The sequence below is a fragment of the Lissotriton helveticus genome, chromosome 11 (assembly GCF_964261635.1).
Source record: "Lissotriton helveticus chromosome 11, aLisHel1.1, whole genome shotgun sequence".
NCBI lineage: Eukaryota > Metazoa > Chordata > Amphibia > Caudata > Salamandridae > Lissotriton > Lissotriton helveticus.
The window spans coordinates 1,045,885,012-1,045,903,613 of record NC_136072.1 but is presented as its reverse complement, the minus strand read 5'-3'; the positions used below and the strand labels follow the sequence as shown (position 1 = coordinate 1,045,903,613).

The following is an 18,602-nucleotide window of genomic DNA, read 5'->3' as shown; positions in this document are numbered from 1 at the left end:
AGCAGACCTCAAAACTGGACAAGTTCGCTTATAATAAGGACCCGCCGGACGCTGCGAGGGGAGACTCCGCGCGGACACCACCCCACTCTGGGGCAGAGGTGAACAACACCGACAAGATAACTCTCCACGACGTCATGGCGACCCTAAAGACAATGCAATCATCAATGGGCACCATCTCAACGGACATCGCCCTGATTCGCGCTGACTTCGCAAAAATGTCCGACCGCCTGGTGACGGTCGAGAAGACTACTACAGACCTTGTGGTAGACACGTCGGCTTTAAAACGCAAAGTCCAACGGCTGGAAGACGACAATCTCATGCTCAAAGCGAAACTGGACGACCAGGAAGGCCGCTCGAGGCACAATAATGTGCGCCTGATTGGCGTTCCAGAATCAGAACGCGGCCCGGCCCTGGACCTCTACGTTGAGGACCTTGTAACCAAACAGCTCGAACCCAAAGGACTCTCGAAGTACTTCTCGGTGGAACGTGCCCATCCAGTCCCTGGAGGTCAGCCAAAGCCCGGGGCTCCACCTCGGCCTATCCTGGCACGAATTTTTAACTTCAGGGACCGGGACACCATTTTACAGGCAGCGCGCACTCGACCTCCTATCCACATTGACAACTCTGAGATCCACTTCTACCCAGACTACACAGCGGCAGTGGCTCAACAACGCCGGAGCTTCAAGGAGGTAAAGAAAGAAATGCGTGCTCGAGAACTAAAATACTTGATGATTTTCCCAGCGAAGCTGCGTGTGGAATCCGAAGGAAAATCGTGGTTCTTCGACACGCCACAAGCGACTCAGGAATGGTTGGATGGATGGAGACCGGCGAAAAATCCGAAGAACCGGAATCCGCAACGCAACCCCGGAGAGAGGAGCCCTCAACCTAACAACGACGCGGAATGAGCATGGATCGTCCCATTACATACTCCGTCATGGTCACCACAATCTTTCGACCCTTGATTCCCGAACCAGACGTCTACCCCCTTAGCAACATGTTGAAGGTTGCTGGACATGCGGGGAGCGGATGAGGCGGTGTCCACTTACGGAGGGCCAAGTATGGTGAGACTATGATTCGACAGGGCAAGACCCATGCAGGTAGGACTAACCGGCTATGACTAGCACTGCACGAGTTTCTACAGAGAGGGGGGACCGACAACAGACACAGAAGTCTCACCCCCACAAACAAATTCAATGTGTTGGGACAGTAAGCACTCTGCTCAGTTGGGGAGGTGGAAGGTTCATTGTCCGCCGGGCAGGGAGGCAGGGAGGGGGGTAGGGATTCTTTACATTTTAACCTTGTTGGGTTTTTGTTTCAATAGTTTCTTTCAAACCGTTTGGCTACTTGCAGACACACGCAACACAGACACCATTTCCTTTGCATGCACTTAGGTTCGATGGTCTGGCTGGAGCGCCCAACCGGGTGCTTCCGGTCAAGATCCCTTCAACATGACACCCACCTCACTGGCACACTGCTAGACACACAGGAGTACGTTCTACACTCCAGCACACCTCGGACCGCATCCTGAATCCGATGATACTGAGGCACTTGCTTACCGATGATCATGGCTGATCATGAGATCCCTACATCGGGCTCCCAATCGCAATCACTAGTTGCCCCCACGCTCACAGTATTATCGTGGAATGTCAATGGCCTGGGCCATAAAATTAAAAGAGGCCTGGTCCTCCAATATCTTAAGAGAAAGGCTCCCACATTAGCTCTGTTACAGGAGACACATTTGGTAGGGACTACCTCTAAGGCCCTTAATCGCTGGGGTTTCAAGATGGTCGCACACGCAGAATTCTCGGCGGGTTCCCGTGGGGTTGGAATTCTGGCCCAAAAGAGCGCCCCACTCCTCATTCAACGCACATGGGCGGATGACCAAGGGCGATTTGCGGCGATACATTGTCAATGGGAGGGAGGGCCATATAATATACTCTCAGTATACATTCCCCCCACGCTACACCAAGGGGCGTTCCAAGACCTGGGTAAATTCCTGCTTGACCTCCCAGAGGGCGAACTGATCATTGGAGGAGACTTCAATGCAGTATCAAATGCAGCGATTGATCTGCAACCCCCTCGTGGATCCACTAGATCTAACCAACTGTTTAACGACTTCCTAGAGGCCATGGGGTTGGTGGATATGTGGAGACTTAAACATCCCCATGACCGTCACTACACGTTTCACTCAGGGGCCCACAACAGTCTCTCTAGAATAGACTATATGCCAACCCTGGCGATCCCCCCAGAAAAGATCACGGCCCTGTCGCTCCTCCCCAGAGGGATATCAGACCACTCCCCAATGCACCTCACCTACACGATACACCCCACTAGACGACAAAGAATATTCCCGATTTACCCCGGTTATCTTAAAAATAAAGCCATTTTGAAAGCACTTAAAACCTCGACAACGCACTACTTTGAGGAAAACCCAGACTCTGTAGATTCGCCCTCGGTTCTATGGGAGGCATTCAAGGTAGTACTCAGAGGGCAGGCTATCTCCACCATTACCAGGCACAAAAAAGAACAGCGGGCGACTGTGGAAGCACTAGAAACAGCAGTCCAGGCCGCAGAACTGGCCCATGCCTCAGTTAACTCGGAAGACACAGCGCACACATTAACATTGGCGTCACAGGAATACAAGGCATACGTAGAACATATAACCAAGACAAAACTGACTGACACACTGCATAGGATCTATGAGTTGGGTGACAAGACTGGGAGGATGCTGGCGTGGATTGAACGTAAGGAAAGAGCCAATAGGTGGATTGCCACATTAGAACGCTCAGATGGCACACACACGACCGCCCCCCCAGAAATTGTAGAAGAACTGGCCACATATTATGAGACCGTATACACTGCACGGGGTGGGGAGACGGAGGAAGACTGCTCACGATACCTGCGGGACATACCCCTGCCCACACTACTGCAAGAGGATGCACAGACACTTGAGGAAGACTTTACAGGGGAAGAATTGGGGAAAGCAATGGCAGCGCTACACACTGGGAAAGCGATGGGGCCTAACGGCCTACCAGTTGAACTCTACAAAACACTAGCACGACAATTAATTCCCTACATGCTCCCGATGTATAATGACTGCCTGTCGAGAGGTGAGCTCGCAGCTGACCAACGACTGGCCACAGTAGTCGTGGTACACAAACCCGGTAAATCACCTGACCAGGCATCCTCTTATAGGCCGATCTCCCTTATGAATGTGGATGCTAAAGTTCTGGCAAAAATTCTGGCGCTGAGACTGCAGCCCCACCTCACAGACCTAATACACCCGGACCAATCGGGCTTTATGCCTGGTAGGAATACCTCACTTAATCTGCGACGCATTAATGGAGTCCTACATCGTGTTCCCATGCTGCGGGAAGACGCGGCCATCCTCTCTGACGCCACATTGGCCTTCGACCTGGTCGAGTGGCCATTCCTATTCGCAGTCCTCAGAAAAGTTGGGTCAAACTTCTCTACACTGTGCCGACGGCGCAGGTGGTAGCCAATGGCAACACTTCCCGCACATTCACACTGGGACGAGGAACGAGGCAGGGATGCCCTCTATCCCCGCTTCTCTTCGCTCTTATTCTAGAGCCCCTGGCGGTGCAGGTGAGAGTAGACACCGTAATTAGAGGAATCACATGGGGGACCGGATGGGAAGATCGCATCTCCCTCTACGCGGACGATGTATTGATCTACTTGATGTCCCCCCCACCCAGTCCCTGGCGGCCTTGATGGACCTACTCAGGGCCTACGTTGAGGTGTCAGGCTACACCATTAATTGGACCAAATCGCTTCTTTATGTCTTAAGAGGTCACACACCAAAGCTGCCCCCTGACTGCACCTTACAGACGGTCACCAGGGGATTCAAATACCTGGGAATCTATGTCACGCCACAGGAGTCCTTATTCATGGAAGAAAACTTGATAAAACCCCTGCTGAGACTAAAATCAGATGTCACACACTGGCGCTCTTTACCGCTTACTTTGCTGGGGAGGCCCGCATTATTTAAGATGCTTTCACTCCCTAGATTTCTTTATGCATTGCAAAATACACCTTTCCCAGTCCCTCTCACCTATTTCAAGTCCATAGACACAGAAATCTCGGCACTCCTATGGGACGGGAAGCCGGCCCGTATAGCGCACTCTAAATTAATCCGGTCCTGGTATGACGGCGGGATTGCCCTACCTAGTGTTACATTGTATTACTGGGCAGCACAATTAATAGTGGTTAACCAATGGTTACACGCCCCGCAACTGGATCCAGCCTTCCGACTTGACCGAACTGTGCTGCCGCCTGACCAACTCATGCGAGCACTATACACGAACAAACGACGCCACACCTTTACAGGCCCAACAGCCCACACGATCAAAATCTGGCACATAGCGCAGAGAGCCTTGGGATGTGAGGGAGTGCTCACGCTCGCCACGCCACTTTGGGACACGCGGCGTCTGGGTACCCTGGCAAACACAAAGGGCTTTCGGCAATGGGACCTAATTGGTATATCCAAAATCGGGGACTTATGGAAAAGAGGTGAAATAATCACATTCCCAGCCCTTCAAGAAAAATATGGAATGACAGACACCGAACGCTATCGCTATGCACAAATCAAACATGCACTACAAGCGACAATCCCGACAGGCACACAACTGACTGAATCCTCCCCCCTGGAGGACAGACTCCTTACTGAATGCTTGGACAAAAAGGCGATCTCCCTCACATATCGCAAACTTATCAATAACATGCCCGACCCCACGGCTGTCCTTCGGAGCAAATGGGAAATAGAACTAGGGGACATAGGGGATGAGGAATGGCTATACGCTCTAGCATCCGCCAGGGAGGCCTCCATCCCATCACGACTCAAGTTAGTGCAATTGAAAATATTACACAGAATATACTATTCCCGCACACTCCTACACTGGCTGGGCCGCATCCCGGAACCTATCTGCCTGCGCGGATGCGGTCTCCCGGGCACATTCTTTCACATTATGTGGGACTGTCCCAGGATCCAATCATACTGGGGCCGAATACTCTCCGAAATATCGGAAGCCAGTGGAGTTGAACTATTAAGAGAACCTAGATGTTGTTTATTAAATATTTGGTCGCCCACTGACATGAATCGAGGAATGCAAACATGGGCAACTTTGGGTCTAGCCCTTGGTAAAAGGAACATTGCCAGGAACTGGGGCTCGGGTGTGACACCCACATGTACGCAATGGGGGAAAGATATGGACATAGCGATGTTGGCTGAAAAGGCGGTATATGTTCATCGAGGATGCCCCAAAAAATGGACTAGGATATGGGGGAAATGGAACGAATACAGGGGCCAGCTGTGCGACCCACCACATTAACTGTCTGATCTTGAAAGTAGCCCGTGAGGGGGATGCACTGAAGTGCTAAACATACACTGACTCGGGGGGGAGTTTACCGAAGGGGGGGATGTGGGCCCCATATAGCTATTATCTGGAACAATGGGGAAAGAGTGAATGTACATGACGTGAAGACGTCCCTCCCCTTTGAAGTATGTTTTTCGGACACACCCATGGACCGATATGTTGAAATATCGCTAGCTATGCTCTGAGGACAATGGCAGTATGCCTCATGTGTGAAACAGAACTATGCATAGTAAAGAATATATGAATGTATCCTATATTTCAACCGAAATATCGATTGTTGTGTGTAACATGTAAAAGCCAATAAAATGTTTTTTTTTAAAAAAATCAAAAAAATCAAAAGGGGTAATTGAAAATGTACCGGATGACGCCGGTGATAGACTCAGTGTACTCGACACTGTGGATGGATATGACGGCCCGATTAACACTATGGATGCGCATGACAGCCCAGTTGTCCCTATAGACAGTGACAGTGATTCTGATGAGGATCAGTCCTATCAACCAGAACTTGATTTGTCTTGCTCTTCAGAATTCAATTCTGATTATGAAGATACACCCACCGGTCAAAAAGGGACATCTGATGAGGCATCTTCGGCCTCTGAGTCTAAAATCCTGAACCCATTTAGGGATAACATGTTCGACCCCCTATTGATTAAACATCCCCTCTCTTCCGAATGGGCTCCCTCACAACATGTTGCCAAATATATTACCTTTTGGCTCAGGAGGGAGATACCGAAAGAGGGTAGAACTCAACTACGATCCGAATGCCCCCGCCCATCTCTCCCAGATATGATTGTTAAGACCCCCGAACTAGACCCAAAGGTGGTGTCTTTTATTAATAAAAGCGGAAAAGACCCTAGAAGAGGCCTAGACAGGGGCCTTAAGTCCGGTCAAGACAGGCTGCTTGACATTGTCGGACCGCTTACCAAAATCTTTGAGATGGCTGAGTCAGCCTATTTAAGCGACACCAAAGTCGACCCCAAAGAGCTGAGGGAATGGACTCAGAGAGCTGCCTGCCTCCTTGGAAACGCAAACACGGCCCTATCCAATGAAAGAAGAAAAAGCATCCTTTTAAAATTGGACCCGAAAATAATTGAGCTTGCAAATAAGGAAGGAGGAGCTTCTTCTCAAGGGCAACTTTTTGGGGATAACTTCATCAAGGAAATGGCCAAATTTGTTGGAATTTTCAGTTCCATTCAAAAATCACAAAAGGAAATCAAGCAAGTTTTCAACGACCGTGTTTTTGGAAGGGCCGGGCGAACAAGGGGTTGGTTCCCTGGCCGAGGTATGGCTTCCTCCAGACCCTACAATTCACGAGGGAATAGATCCTTCCATCCCTATGGCTACTCCAACTTCTATCCCCAAAGACAGAGAGGAGGTCGCTTCAGGAACAACCGAGGTGATAGAAGACAAAGAGGATTCTCAACAGGTATGTCACCCCAAAGACCCTTTACTTTTCCCCATAAAGGTGGGAGGCAGACTGGCCCAATTCTCTGGAAACTGGGACATTGTGACACAAGACCCCTGGGTCCTACAAACGGTCAAAGGGTATCATATAGAATTCGTGGACACTCCCTTTCAAAACAAAATCCCATTTTCACGAGAACATTCAGATCTTGTAACAAAAGAGGTACAAGACTTACTGGCCAAGGGTGTCATCAAAGAAGCAAGTCACCTCAAGGGTGGATTTATCAGCAACATATTTCTGGTAGAGAAAAAGAACAAAGAGATGAGACCTATCATAAATTTAAAAGATTTGAACGAATGGGTAGTTTACCGCCACTTCAAAATGGAGGGCATTTATCTCCTAAGGGACATCCTAAGAAAAGGGGATTGGCTAACAAGACTAGACCTCAAAGATGCCTATCTTACTATCCCCATTTGGCCCCCTCATCAAAAATACCTCCGTTTTACATGGCAAGGCAAGACATGGGAATTCTCAAGTCTCCCCTTCGGTCTCTCTTCAGCACCCTGGTGCTTCACAAAAGTACTCAGACTGATAGCAGCATGGCTAAGGGCAAGAGGGGTGAGACTAATTAACTACCTAGACAACATCCTCCTGATGGGCCAATCAAAAGAAATTGTATCCCTTCATACTCAATGGGCAATAGAAATTCTGGAAAAATTGGGATTTGTGATAAATCTAAAAAAGTCTTGCTTCACCCCAGCACAAGACACTCAATTCTTAGGTTTCGTGGTAGACACCGTTCACACGGAACTTTGTCTTCCCAGAGACAAATTAAAAAAGCTAAGAAAGGAAATAAAGAAAATCTTATTAGCAAAGAGCATCTCTCTGAAAGAATTGGCGAAAATCCTAGGTCTCTTATCTTCCACCATCCAAGCCATATTCCCCGGTCCCCTCTACTATCGCGCCCTTCAGAGACTGAAAAGGAGATGTCTACATATAAATCATTCATACTCCCAAATCTTATCCTTAGATCAGGAATCAAGGGAATAATTGGAATGGTGGCTCAAGAACGCTCAAGCTTGGAACGGGAGAGCGATCTTCGGGGAGGAACCCGATCTAGTGATAGACTCAGACGCGAGCTTAGAGGGATGGGGCGCAAGGTGCGGACAGGCTTCAACAGGGGGACGTTGGTAAAAAGAGGAGAAGAACATGCACATCAACTGCTTGGAACTCCTAGCGGGCTCCTTCGCAGTCCGGAGTTTCACTCAAGAAAGGATGAAATGTTGTGTGATGCTTCGCATGGACAACATCTCAGCGGTCCAATATGTGTCCAAGATGGGGGGCCCACACTCGAAAGACTTAGCGGACTTCGCAAATGAATTTTGGGGGTACTATTTAAACAGAGGGATTTTAATTGTAGCACAACACATACCTGGTCTCAGCAATGGAGTAGCCGACTGGTTCTCCAGCAATTTCAGAGATTCCAGCAACTGGAAGTTAGACAGAGAAATATTCCTCTACATCAATCACCTATGGGGTCCATTCGACATGGATCTGTTTGCAGACAGGCTGAATACCCAACTGACTCATTTTTTCAGTTGGAAGCCGAACCCTCAAGCTGCTGGCGTGGATGCCTTCCTACAGAATTGGAGAGGTCTGACATCATATGCCTTCCCGCCATTTGTCATGCTACCCAGATTCCTATTACATACCCGGAGATTCAGAGAGACAGTAGTAGTGGTCACCCCACTTTGGAGCTCTCCGGCATGGTTCCCTGTAATTTTAGAAATGTCAATAGACTTTCCCCTATTAATCCCTCAATTCAAGAACCTACTCTCGGGCCCTCAAGGAGAAATACATCCCCTGATAGAAGAAGGGTCCCTCACTCTGATGGCTTGGAAGATTTCCGGAGACAGTGGGAATTCCCTGGCCTTTCGCAAAACCACTCCAACTGTGAAAAAAATGGGTCAGAGACTTACTTTATTGCAGGGAACAATTGAAGATATATGCTGAGGAATTGCCTGAAGCCTCACGCCCTAGGGATTTCAGGGCACCTCTTACTGCATATTTGCTCACTCATCCAGATTTGACATGAGCTGTTTGATATGAACCCTTATTGTTTGGTGGAAAGTTGTTTTTATTATGTGTGTCCTCACCTCGAATGGGTCGCTGATCCTTCACTCATGCTTGTCACTGATGTCCAGTATACTTCAAATGCACGATGCACTGTCACCTGTACTGTTGGGGGTGGGTAGGGGGTTTGGTCATTTATCGATATGGCTATTCAAATTGCATTTATTTGTTTGTCATCATGCTAATTGAAACCAATAAACATATATATTTTTTTTTAATGCATAGTACTTGTTGATATTGTGGCAACAATAATATGTTACAAAGATTTTCCCGAATGGATATTCAGTACCGCCACCCATTCCTAAATATAGCTGAAGGCAAAAGGGAATTACAGTGGAGCAAATAAGGTTTTGGGTGTTTAACGGGATAGCCTCGATCCCCAAGAGAATGATGGTCCACTCTAGTATCCAGTGCTGTAGGGGGGATTCTCCAACAAGGATGAAGACTTAAGCATGGCTGCTACTGTTTTCAGTTTCTTGTAGCTAGAAGCAATTGACGATACCATAATCAATTCCAGGATACGCTTCTTGTCATGTCAACTGTAAATATATTGATCAAGGTAGATTTCTTTGCAGCTTGAAATGTATTACTTTTTTGTTTACAGAAAGTATTTTCTTCAACATAGAACCACATTTTGACTATCCTATTTTTCGCTGGGAAAAGAAACAATTTACAAAGAATGCCTTCTGTGTTTAACATCGTTCAATATGTTGTGACTACAGGGCACTATTTCTCAGTAAGGTGAAGTCAGTAGGGATTTGGCTACTTACCATTGCTGTGTGTACCCGCAAAATCTTTTTTGCAGTCATTGTGTGATTTACACATGGTCTTGTTATCCGGTAGCTGTGAAAACATATGATAGTAACAATGTTAGAGGTTGTAGTTGCAAGAGCTTGATTATCTTGCGGGAATTCACAAAAAATTGAGCTTTTGACTTTTTATAACTCGTACTTTTATTGGACATGCGCAAACACAGTGTACTGGTGTTTGAGGCTATATATTTTCCATCAACAGATATCCAAATAGCAGCTTAAGAGGTTTTTTAAGACTACACGTTTTGGCTCTTATTCTCAAAATGTATAATGGGCTTCTGTGGGACATCATAGGGAGCAAATGCTACAGTGTCACTGAAGTGCTGATGTCATCCAAACTAGCTCCTTTTGTGCCAGAACCTGGGCCGCAATCACTGGTCATATCTTAAGATCAAGGTGGCCGGGTGTACATATAGGGCCTAACCGCAGATCAGCACGGACTGATTTGAAGACCCAAAGTTCTTACGGGTAATAACACCCACAAATTAATTAATATGGAAGAAACCAGCCCTGTATAGTAGTCCTGTTTCATACAGTATCAACATGCAGCTATGTTCAGACTAGGCAAGCCAGTTACAGTTTGCTACCATTACCAGTCATCTACACTTGCTACCTGGCCATGTTCAGAACTAGTAATACAAAGACATACTATGGTTTATTTTACCAGTACAGTGCAGCTTCCATTAAGTTCAGAGCTGTAGGCCCTATGGCCAAGACCAGGAATAAAGGGTCAGAACTTAAAAACATGATAGCTTTTCATCCATGTCAAATGTGGTGTCACTTCTTGTGAGGTTATTAAGGTCATATAGAGTGCAAATGTGCTTCCACTGAAAGATTTGTTGGAAAGGACAACATGGCAATAACAATTTCAAGTTCTAACCCCAGCAAGGTTGCATGATTGGATAGCAACAAGATCTCATACTACATGGTTGGAAGTTTGAAACTCCACAAAGTAGGTATGTGGTATTTGCATTACACAAACCTTGCCAAAAGGCAGTGAAATGTTGGACAGGGTAAAAGGAAGCAATACATTGAGAGATTAAATCTAGGCAGATGTGCTGGGTTCCACCAGTGGAGGTGGGCTATACTACACAACATCTCCTCCCAGAGAGGATTAATGGCCAACCAGTCACCAAAGATTTCAGTCCATGGGGTGGAAACTGCCAATAGATCTGAAAATAGGGGTGAAGCACTATGTGCTGCTCTTAATGAAGTAAAAGGACTGCCATTACTTTACAGCTAGTACTTTACAATCATGTTTTCAGCAACCTGCGTGCCTCCCCACCCACTGTGAAAATGGTTCTAGCACTTCTGAGGTTACTGGTGGAAAGCCCTATAAATAATGTGCCGGATCAGGCTGATTGTCTGTTATTTGCACAATGTAAATTAAATTAAAGCTAGCCAAAAGCTGCAGTTTAACGCCATTTACTTACCTCAGGACAGCGACCTTGTGTTTGGTTCTGGGTAAGGATTATGTTCGTAATGACGAAAAACGTGTTTTCCGCCTATTTGTAGACACAAAGAGGTGTGGTTAACACATATCAAATATTTACATATCTTGCCTAATACAGAACTTCTGCTCTTCACGACGAAAACACATAGCAACACCACAATCAGACCCACTCTTCATCTGACATGCTTTCAGCACAATGTTTTATCATTTCTAGTAACAGAAAATTTGAAGGAATATGTTAGAACTTTGATCCTGCGGTTACCTCCCAACCCCTATTTTGGCTGTGATGGCTGTGTAACAGGGAGTGTCAGTTCTGGTGTCCATTTGCACCTGAATTCAGTACAGAATGTCTGGGGCGACTCTTTGCACTGCTGCTAGGAGTAGTAAATGGCATCTTAGCTTTTGATACCTGCCAACTGTTTTACATTCTTTTGCATCCTCCATAAAATAATATTCCTGAAACATCCCTGACAAATATGGCAGAAGAAGCACAAAATGGCTGCCATAGGCAGGTCTAATATTTAGTGACCTGCTGGTCACTGGTCTAGTGTTTGCTGTGCCAGCCACTCCCCAAGGGATGGCTAACAACCCACCCCACACCCATTCAACACAGGTGTCACAGGACATGTGACCCTGGCAATAAAAGTGGCTGGGCGCATGTGCCCTGGGCCAGTTCCACTAACAATATTCTAGTGTCTATGTCTTCATTCTATATGCATGGGGGCCTAGGGCCCCACCACATTACAATACAGACTCATTGAAGGAAGGACTGTTTGATGCAAGTGGACCTCTGAGCCGCCGGTCTAGTATATTCACAGCCAAAGTGCTGATGGACAAATTACTTGTCTGATGCTGTCCCGCTCTCGGCCAATTTTTTTTCTTTTCCACTCTCAGTCCCTACCAACACACTTTACCTGCCCATCTCTAATTTCTGAGGGTCATCATTCTTTTATATAAGCACCAATTACTTTAGTACTTCACTAATATTTGCAAACGTATAATTTACAACTGTACATTTTTAATACCCAGGTATTTCACCAGGTGAGGTTCCATCTGCATATTTGATGCACTTTACATTTAAATATTGGCTGTGACACGCAGGCGCTATTCACCAACTGGATCATGGTCAACGTAGTGCGTAGTTTAGTTTGTGGAGCTGGTGGTGGGCACAGGCACTTATTTTTGGGCCCCACCACTTGTTTTTTCCTCATTAGACTTTGACCCAGGGCAAGATAGAAGAGGGAGACAGAAAGAGGAAGAGACCAGAAGTGGTGACAAAGGGAGAAAGCAGGAGTGGGATAAAGAGAGAGGAAGTGCTGGGTTGTGAATGGAAGAGGCAGGACTCAGAGGTGGAATCAAAACTGGAGAGTCCTAATATTTGGCATATGTGGCATTCTGCTGCACCAGCTCTAGGCTCCGAAGGAAAGAAATGATGCTTCAGGCATCTGCACTTATTTAAATTAATTAAACAATGGCTGAAAGGATCACTTTTTGTCCCTTTTATATAAGGAAAGACTGGAGACCTCAAGCAGCAGATTAGATTATCAGGGAGAGGAATCATCCAAGAGCCACAGCAATAGACCGCCTGCAGATTTACATAAGCCAGGGGTCTGCCTGCAGGACAGAGGATGCATAGGGCTTCTTTCAGGGTCACCACACGACAGACACTGGACACCCAGTGCAGTCTAAGGAAATCGATCTGGTAACAGTACCTGGATGAACACATGCTGAAGGTAGGGGCGGGTCAAACACAAAATAAGGAGGAAAACCAATGACTCAGGAGCATTGAGCTTCAATAGACAAGAAAGCCATCCAATCATGAGCTCACTCTAGGCATTGCATTGCAGACAACCGATATTTGACAAGATCCAGTTAAAGTAGTCTGCAGGCAAGACCTAAAAAACACACTGCAGCTCGCTCATGGCTTGTGTGAAGAGCAGGGCCTTTATTTCCACCTCCTCATTGGGCTAGACCGAGGAGAGAGACGCTTAAAACTGCATCAAATGATGCATCCCAGATCTGTAAAAAAAAATTAAAAAATCTGCCCTTTTCTAGCACTGTTGGCCAGCCCCCCTTTCACAACTTCCTCTCCCTACAACAAAGATTACTTATTCTTCCTTCCTTTACCTCGCGTCAGAGCCCAGTGCTGGGGAGGTAGAAATATTACACTAACACTGAGGCAGATATCAGGTGTTCTGATGTTTTGTGACCCGCTTGGCTTACCCTAGCATTTATTATTCACCCTGTGATACATATTCTGTTATACTACTTGAGATTATAATTAATACTCTTGTTGTGTATTTATTAACGATCTTTTTTACATTATAACCTCTTATCTTTTTCTCCAAAATCCAGATAGTGCCCGTGTACACCAATGTCTGACTTTTATGTATCGCTATTGACTTGCAACTCTATTTCTTCTTTCTAAATACAATACAATATTTGAACATAAAACCCTTTCGACCCACAAGGCCAGCATGGTTGACCATGTGCTTCAACCCTATCGCCTCGTCTAAGGCAAAAGTGTGTGCGTTCCGTTCTCACACTTCCTTGCCCAAATAAGCAAATTTGATATCCTCGGTCTTGCCTCAAGACCGGGTATGGTAGCCTTCCCTCACCACTCTTAGAAAAGCCTTAAACAAAAAGCAAGATGATAACCTGTTGTAAATATTATGCACAACACAAAACCGAAAAAATGGCAAAAAGTCCAGTTAAGGCACAATTCAGATCAAGGGAGGACTTCAATAAAATCTGCCAGAATTGAAGAAAAGGATTATGGCAACTATTAAATCAAGCTAATGTGCTTGTGTATGCATGAATGTTGAGACTTATAAAGTACTTAAATAGCTGAGAGGAAGAAAGTGCTGGGAGGAAGTGCCAGATCTTGTCGGTGCAGATTGAAAAGGCTTCCTTTCTTGTATTTTTTCATTTCGGCACAGATTGACCCAGAGCCCGGCAATGCCTTTGCTTCTTGTATTAAAGACCTCTTGAGTTGGCCAGTTTATAATCCAGGGCATTGGCTGGGATGGTCTTGTCGGTTGGAAATGGCCTTTACCACGCGAAACCTTTACCAAGCATATGCCCCTACCACGCATGCCTTTACAACAAAATTGTAAGTCTATTGCAGATAAGTGAAACCTATATGTGTGAATGTATGTATGTGTATATACACACAATATATAATGCGTCTGGCATTCTACTTGTGTGCCGAGCCAGGCCGATGGAAATCCTTGTAATAAATGGCTTTTGCACGTTGTGAGCGGCTTCGTCTTTTGGAGGCAACTCTTGGTGTTTTAGATGTAACGGCATGCCCTGCCGTGACGGAGCCCCACTGCACATCATATGGGTCGGTAGTGCGGAAGACTAAGAGGCACTATTGAAGCAGCGTGTCCATTTCGAGGATTTATAATTTCCTAAACCTGACTGTGTTGCACATACCCACTGGGGTAATACTAACATTTTACAGGACCAAATGGCGCCCACTGTGGTTTTATTACGAGCGGACTTCACAGACCAGAATACTTTCCAAGCACACGCCCACTGGGGCGGGATATTTAGTGCACAGGTGGTCTGCTCTTGCTGTTTGTGTCTATGCGCCAGTGACCAAGGGCGTGCTCCGCCCGAAACGCGTCTGGCATTCTACTTGTGTGCCGAGCCAGGCCGATGGAAATCCTTGTAATAAATGGCTTTTGCACGGTGTGAGCGGCTTCGTCTTTTGGAGGCAACTCTTGGTGTTATATATATATATATATATATATATATATATATATATATTTCACTTACCTGATATATTCTTACAACGTCGTTCTAAAGGCATACGTGGTAAAGGCATATACGTGGTAAAGGCATATGCGTGGTAAAGGAATTGCGTGACGAATTGCGTGACTTACCTGCTTTTAGGTATCCAATTTCTTTAACCATTTGAGGAGCTTTTGTCCCACATGGCCGAAGAGCCTTGGTAGCACCCTGACTAAGAGGGTGAGTCGCTTTTGGGAATAGCGAGCATCTAATGTATATCTAAAACTGTCGGAGGCTATTTTTTAGATATCAACTGATTGTAGAATCATTTTAAAATATCATTGATCATTGTTTGTACTTTCCACCGTAACAATTGATTGTATGATTTCTTTTTAAAAACTGCACTGCCCACAATAGTCACTGACCCTACTAGTGATTCACCTGTTACCCTGCCCGACCCCGGTCCGCGGCGGCGTATGCCGTTTGTTGCGGAGGGTCATCTTGGCAGCACACTCACTTCCGCTTACCCTGACGGAAGCAAAGGTAGCGCACTAGTCGATCTGGCCTCCTCTCCCTATTTAACATCGAGGGAGGCGCGGACGCGCGCAGCGGCACCCTGACTAAGAGGGTGAGTCGCTTTTGGGAATAGCGAGCATCTAATGTATATCTAAAACTGTTGGAGGCTATTTTTTAGATAAACTGATTGTAGAATCATTTTAAAATATCATTGATCATTGTTTGTACTTTCCGCCGTAACAATTGATTGTATGATTCTTTTTAAAAACTGAACTGCCCACAATAGTCACTGACCTTACTAGTGATTCAACTGTTACCCTGCCCGACCCCGGTCCGCCGCGGCGTATGCCGTTTGTTGCTGAGGGTCATCTTGGCAGCACACTCACTTCCGCTTACCCAGACGGAAGCAAAGGTAGCGCACTAGTCGATCTGGCCTCCTCTCCCTATTTAACATCGAGGGAGGCGCGGACGCGCCGGCGGCGCGCCGAAGGTAAGCCCGTCTGCGCCCGTCCGCACCAGAACGCCGCCAGCTGCCTTGCCACCATCCTCTGTTCAATCTGGTCCTTCTACTGTGCCCCCATCTCTGAGAATGGTTACAACTACTCCACCCCATATCAGGTATGAACGAAAAGATCTATTAGATTTAAATCGCCTCCCTTTTAAAGTATCAGAAGAATTACGAACTGATCTTGGGAAGGCTCCTTGCGCCTGCATTAAGCTAGATAATGCCCAAACCAAACTCACTAGCCCCCCACTGGGAAAATACACAGCCATGTATTTTAACGCCAGATCCATCCCAAGACATGCTCTTGAGATATAGAGTCTCCTTAACTCTGAAGAACCAGATCTATGTTTTATATCTGAAACATGGCTACACGAGCACGCCATCCCTGATCTTCATACAGCCTTTTCCCAGCAGTATTCCATGATTAGACGTGATAGAACAGGGGGAAAAGGTGGTGGAGTACTCATAGCAGCCAAGGAGAATATGAATGTTCAAATCATAGAAAGCCCTGTGGTAAATGATTCTGAAATCATAATTTTCAAAGCAAATATGCTAGGAAAAGAAGAAATATGGAAAGGGGCATTATTATACCGTCCACCTGGGAATAAAGGAGATTTTGCCAACATCCTCTTAGAAACCATAGCCCCTCACGCACTGACAGACTATTTTTTACTATTAGGTGATTTTAACTATCATGCCGACGACCCGTCCAACACAGATACAGAAAAATTAATCTCTGCTATGAACACCCTCAATTTGACACAAAAGATTACTGGCCCTACCCATCAAGCTGGCCATACGCTTGATCTCCTCTGATGTCTCACTAACCACCCCTACTCCATTATTATGGACTGACCATTTTCTTGTGAAATTTTTCATAAATAGCTACAGACCAGAAATCGCAAGGAATAAAAATAAAAAATCATGTAGAAATATGAAAAAAATAACTTTAGCTGCCTTTTCTAAGAATTTTGCGACAGACCAAAAAAATGTAAATGAAAATGTCAATCTTGGAGCTATGTATCTGGAGTCCGCTGTCCACAAGACACTGGACAAGATAGCCCCTTTTCGAAAGGTGTACTGTAGGGAGAAAATTTCGCCTTGGTTTACTGACCAACTAAAACATCTCAAAACTTTAACAAGGAATGCCGAAAAAACCTGGCGTAAACAAAAAGACCCTAATAATCGTAAAATCTATCAAACCCTACATACTAAATATATGAGGGAAATAAAATCAGCAAAAAGAACACACATAGCTGAACGAATAAACAAAGCCGAGAATTCGTCTAAGGAGCTCCACCACATCCTAAAGGAATTCACTTCCTTTTAAAGTCCGCAAGAAACGTCAAAAACAAATGAATGGACAGAAGACCTTTCTACGTTTCTAGACGACAAAATTATAAAAATATGTAAATCCTTCGAAACAGAGAATACATCTCTCCAATACCTGGAACTGGAGCTACACGCGAATCAAGCTGTACACTTAAAGGATTCATCCCCGAGCTGGTCCACTTTCGATCTGCTGGATAACGAAAAAACTATGCTATTGGGACGTAAAATCAAATCAGGCTCCCCTAGTGATCAGCTAACCTCAAAACTATTTGCCATTCTTGCCCCAGTGTTAGTAGACCCTCTTTCCTGCCTCTTAAACACATCCCTGACAGAAGCGGAATTTCCTAAAATTTGGAAGGCAGCAAGAGTTAAACCTATATTAAAAAAACTCGGTGCTGATGCAAACACTTTCTCAAATTACCGCCCCATCTCCCTGCTGCCCTATCTAGGGAAAGTACTGGAGGCATTTGTAAATGAACAACTGGTAAGCTATCTTGAGAGAAATAACCTACTCGACTCCTCACAGTCGGGTTTCCGTGCTGCCCACAGCACGGAAACAGCCCTGATCGAGGTTGCCGACAACATCAGACTTGCTCTTGACAGACGTCAATCTTGCATTCTGGTGCTTTTAGATCTGTCGGCTGCCTTTGACACCATCTCCCACCAGATCTTGATCAGAAGACTGTGGTGTCAAAGGGTAGGTTTTAAAATGGTTCATCAGTTATTTGTCAAATCGAACAACTACACTGCAAATAGGCGAGACTCTGGCCAGTACTCGGCCTGTCACAAGAGGTGTGCCCCAAGGTTCTATTCTCAGCCCCTCACTTTTTAATGTTTATATGGCCCCCCTGGCCAAATTGATTAGGGCATATGGATTGGACGTGTTATCATATGCGGATGACACGCAAATACTGGTTACCCTCGGCCCTGATGTAAATGATACCAAAAAGTGTTTTAAAATGTGCCTGACAGAGGTAAATAACTGGATGAGTCTAAATCATCTCCAGCTGAATGGCACCAAATCTGAAATTATGACATTTGGGCGAGCAAGCGAATATTGGACCCATGACTGGTGGCCCCCGGAATTGGGGGAGTGCCCTGTCCCAAAAGAATCAGTCCGTAACTTAGGATTCCGCATGGACAACACATTATCCATGAAGGACCATGTAAATCATAGTGTAGGCACCTGCTTCGGAATCATGCGGAGTCTACGTAAGGTCTTCAAATGGTTACTAACAGAAGCACGCAGGACCTTGGTTCAGGGCCTTATAGTAAATAGGCTAGACTATGGTAACTCTCTTCTTCTTGCCATAAA

The 18,602-nt window shown here is 45.8% G+C and overlaps 1 protein-coding gene across 2 annotated transcripts in view; it reads right to left on the bottom strand.

The window, feature by feature from the left end:
• The window catches only part of P2RX4 (purinergic receptor P2X 4), a 232,358-nt gene that overhangs the window by 80,432 nt on the left and 133,324 nt on the right, over window positions 1-18,602 (bottom strand). For both annotated transcript variants that reach the window (XM_078667502.1, XM_078667503.1), the window contains exons 3-4: window positions 11,177-11,248; window positions 9,702-9,774 (exon numbers count right to left, since the gene is read on the bottom strand). In XM_078667502.1, the coding sequence (XP_078523628.1) occupies window positions 9,702-9,774; window positions 11,177-11,248 (145 nt within the window). The remainder of the gene's footprint in view (window positions 1-9,701; window positions 9,775-11,176; window positions 11,249-18,602) is intronic.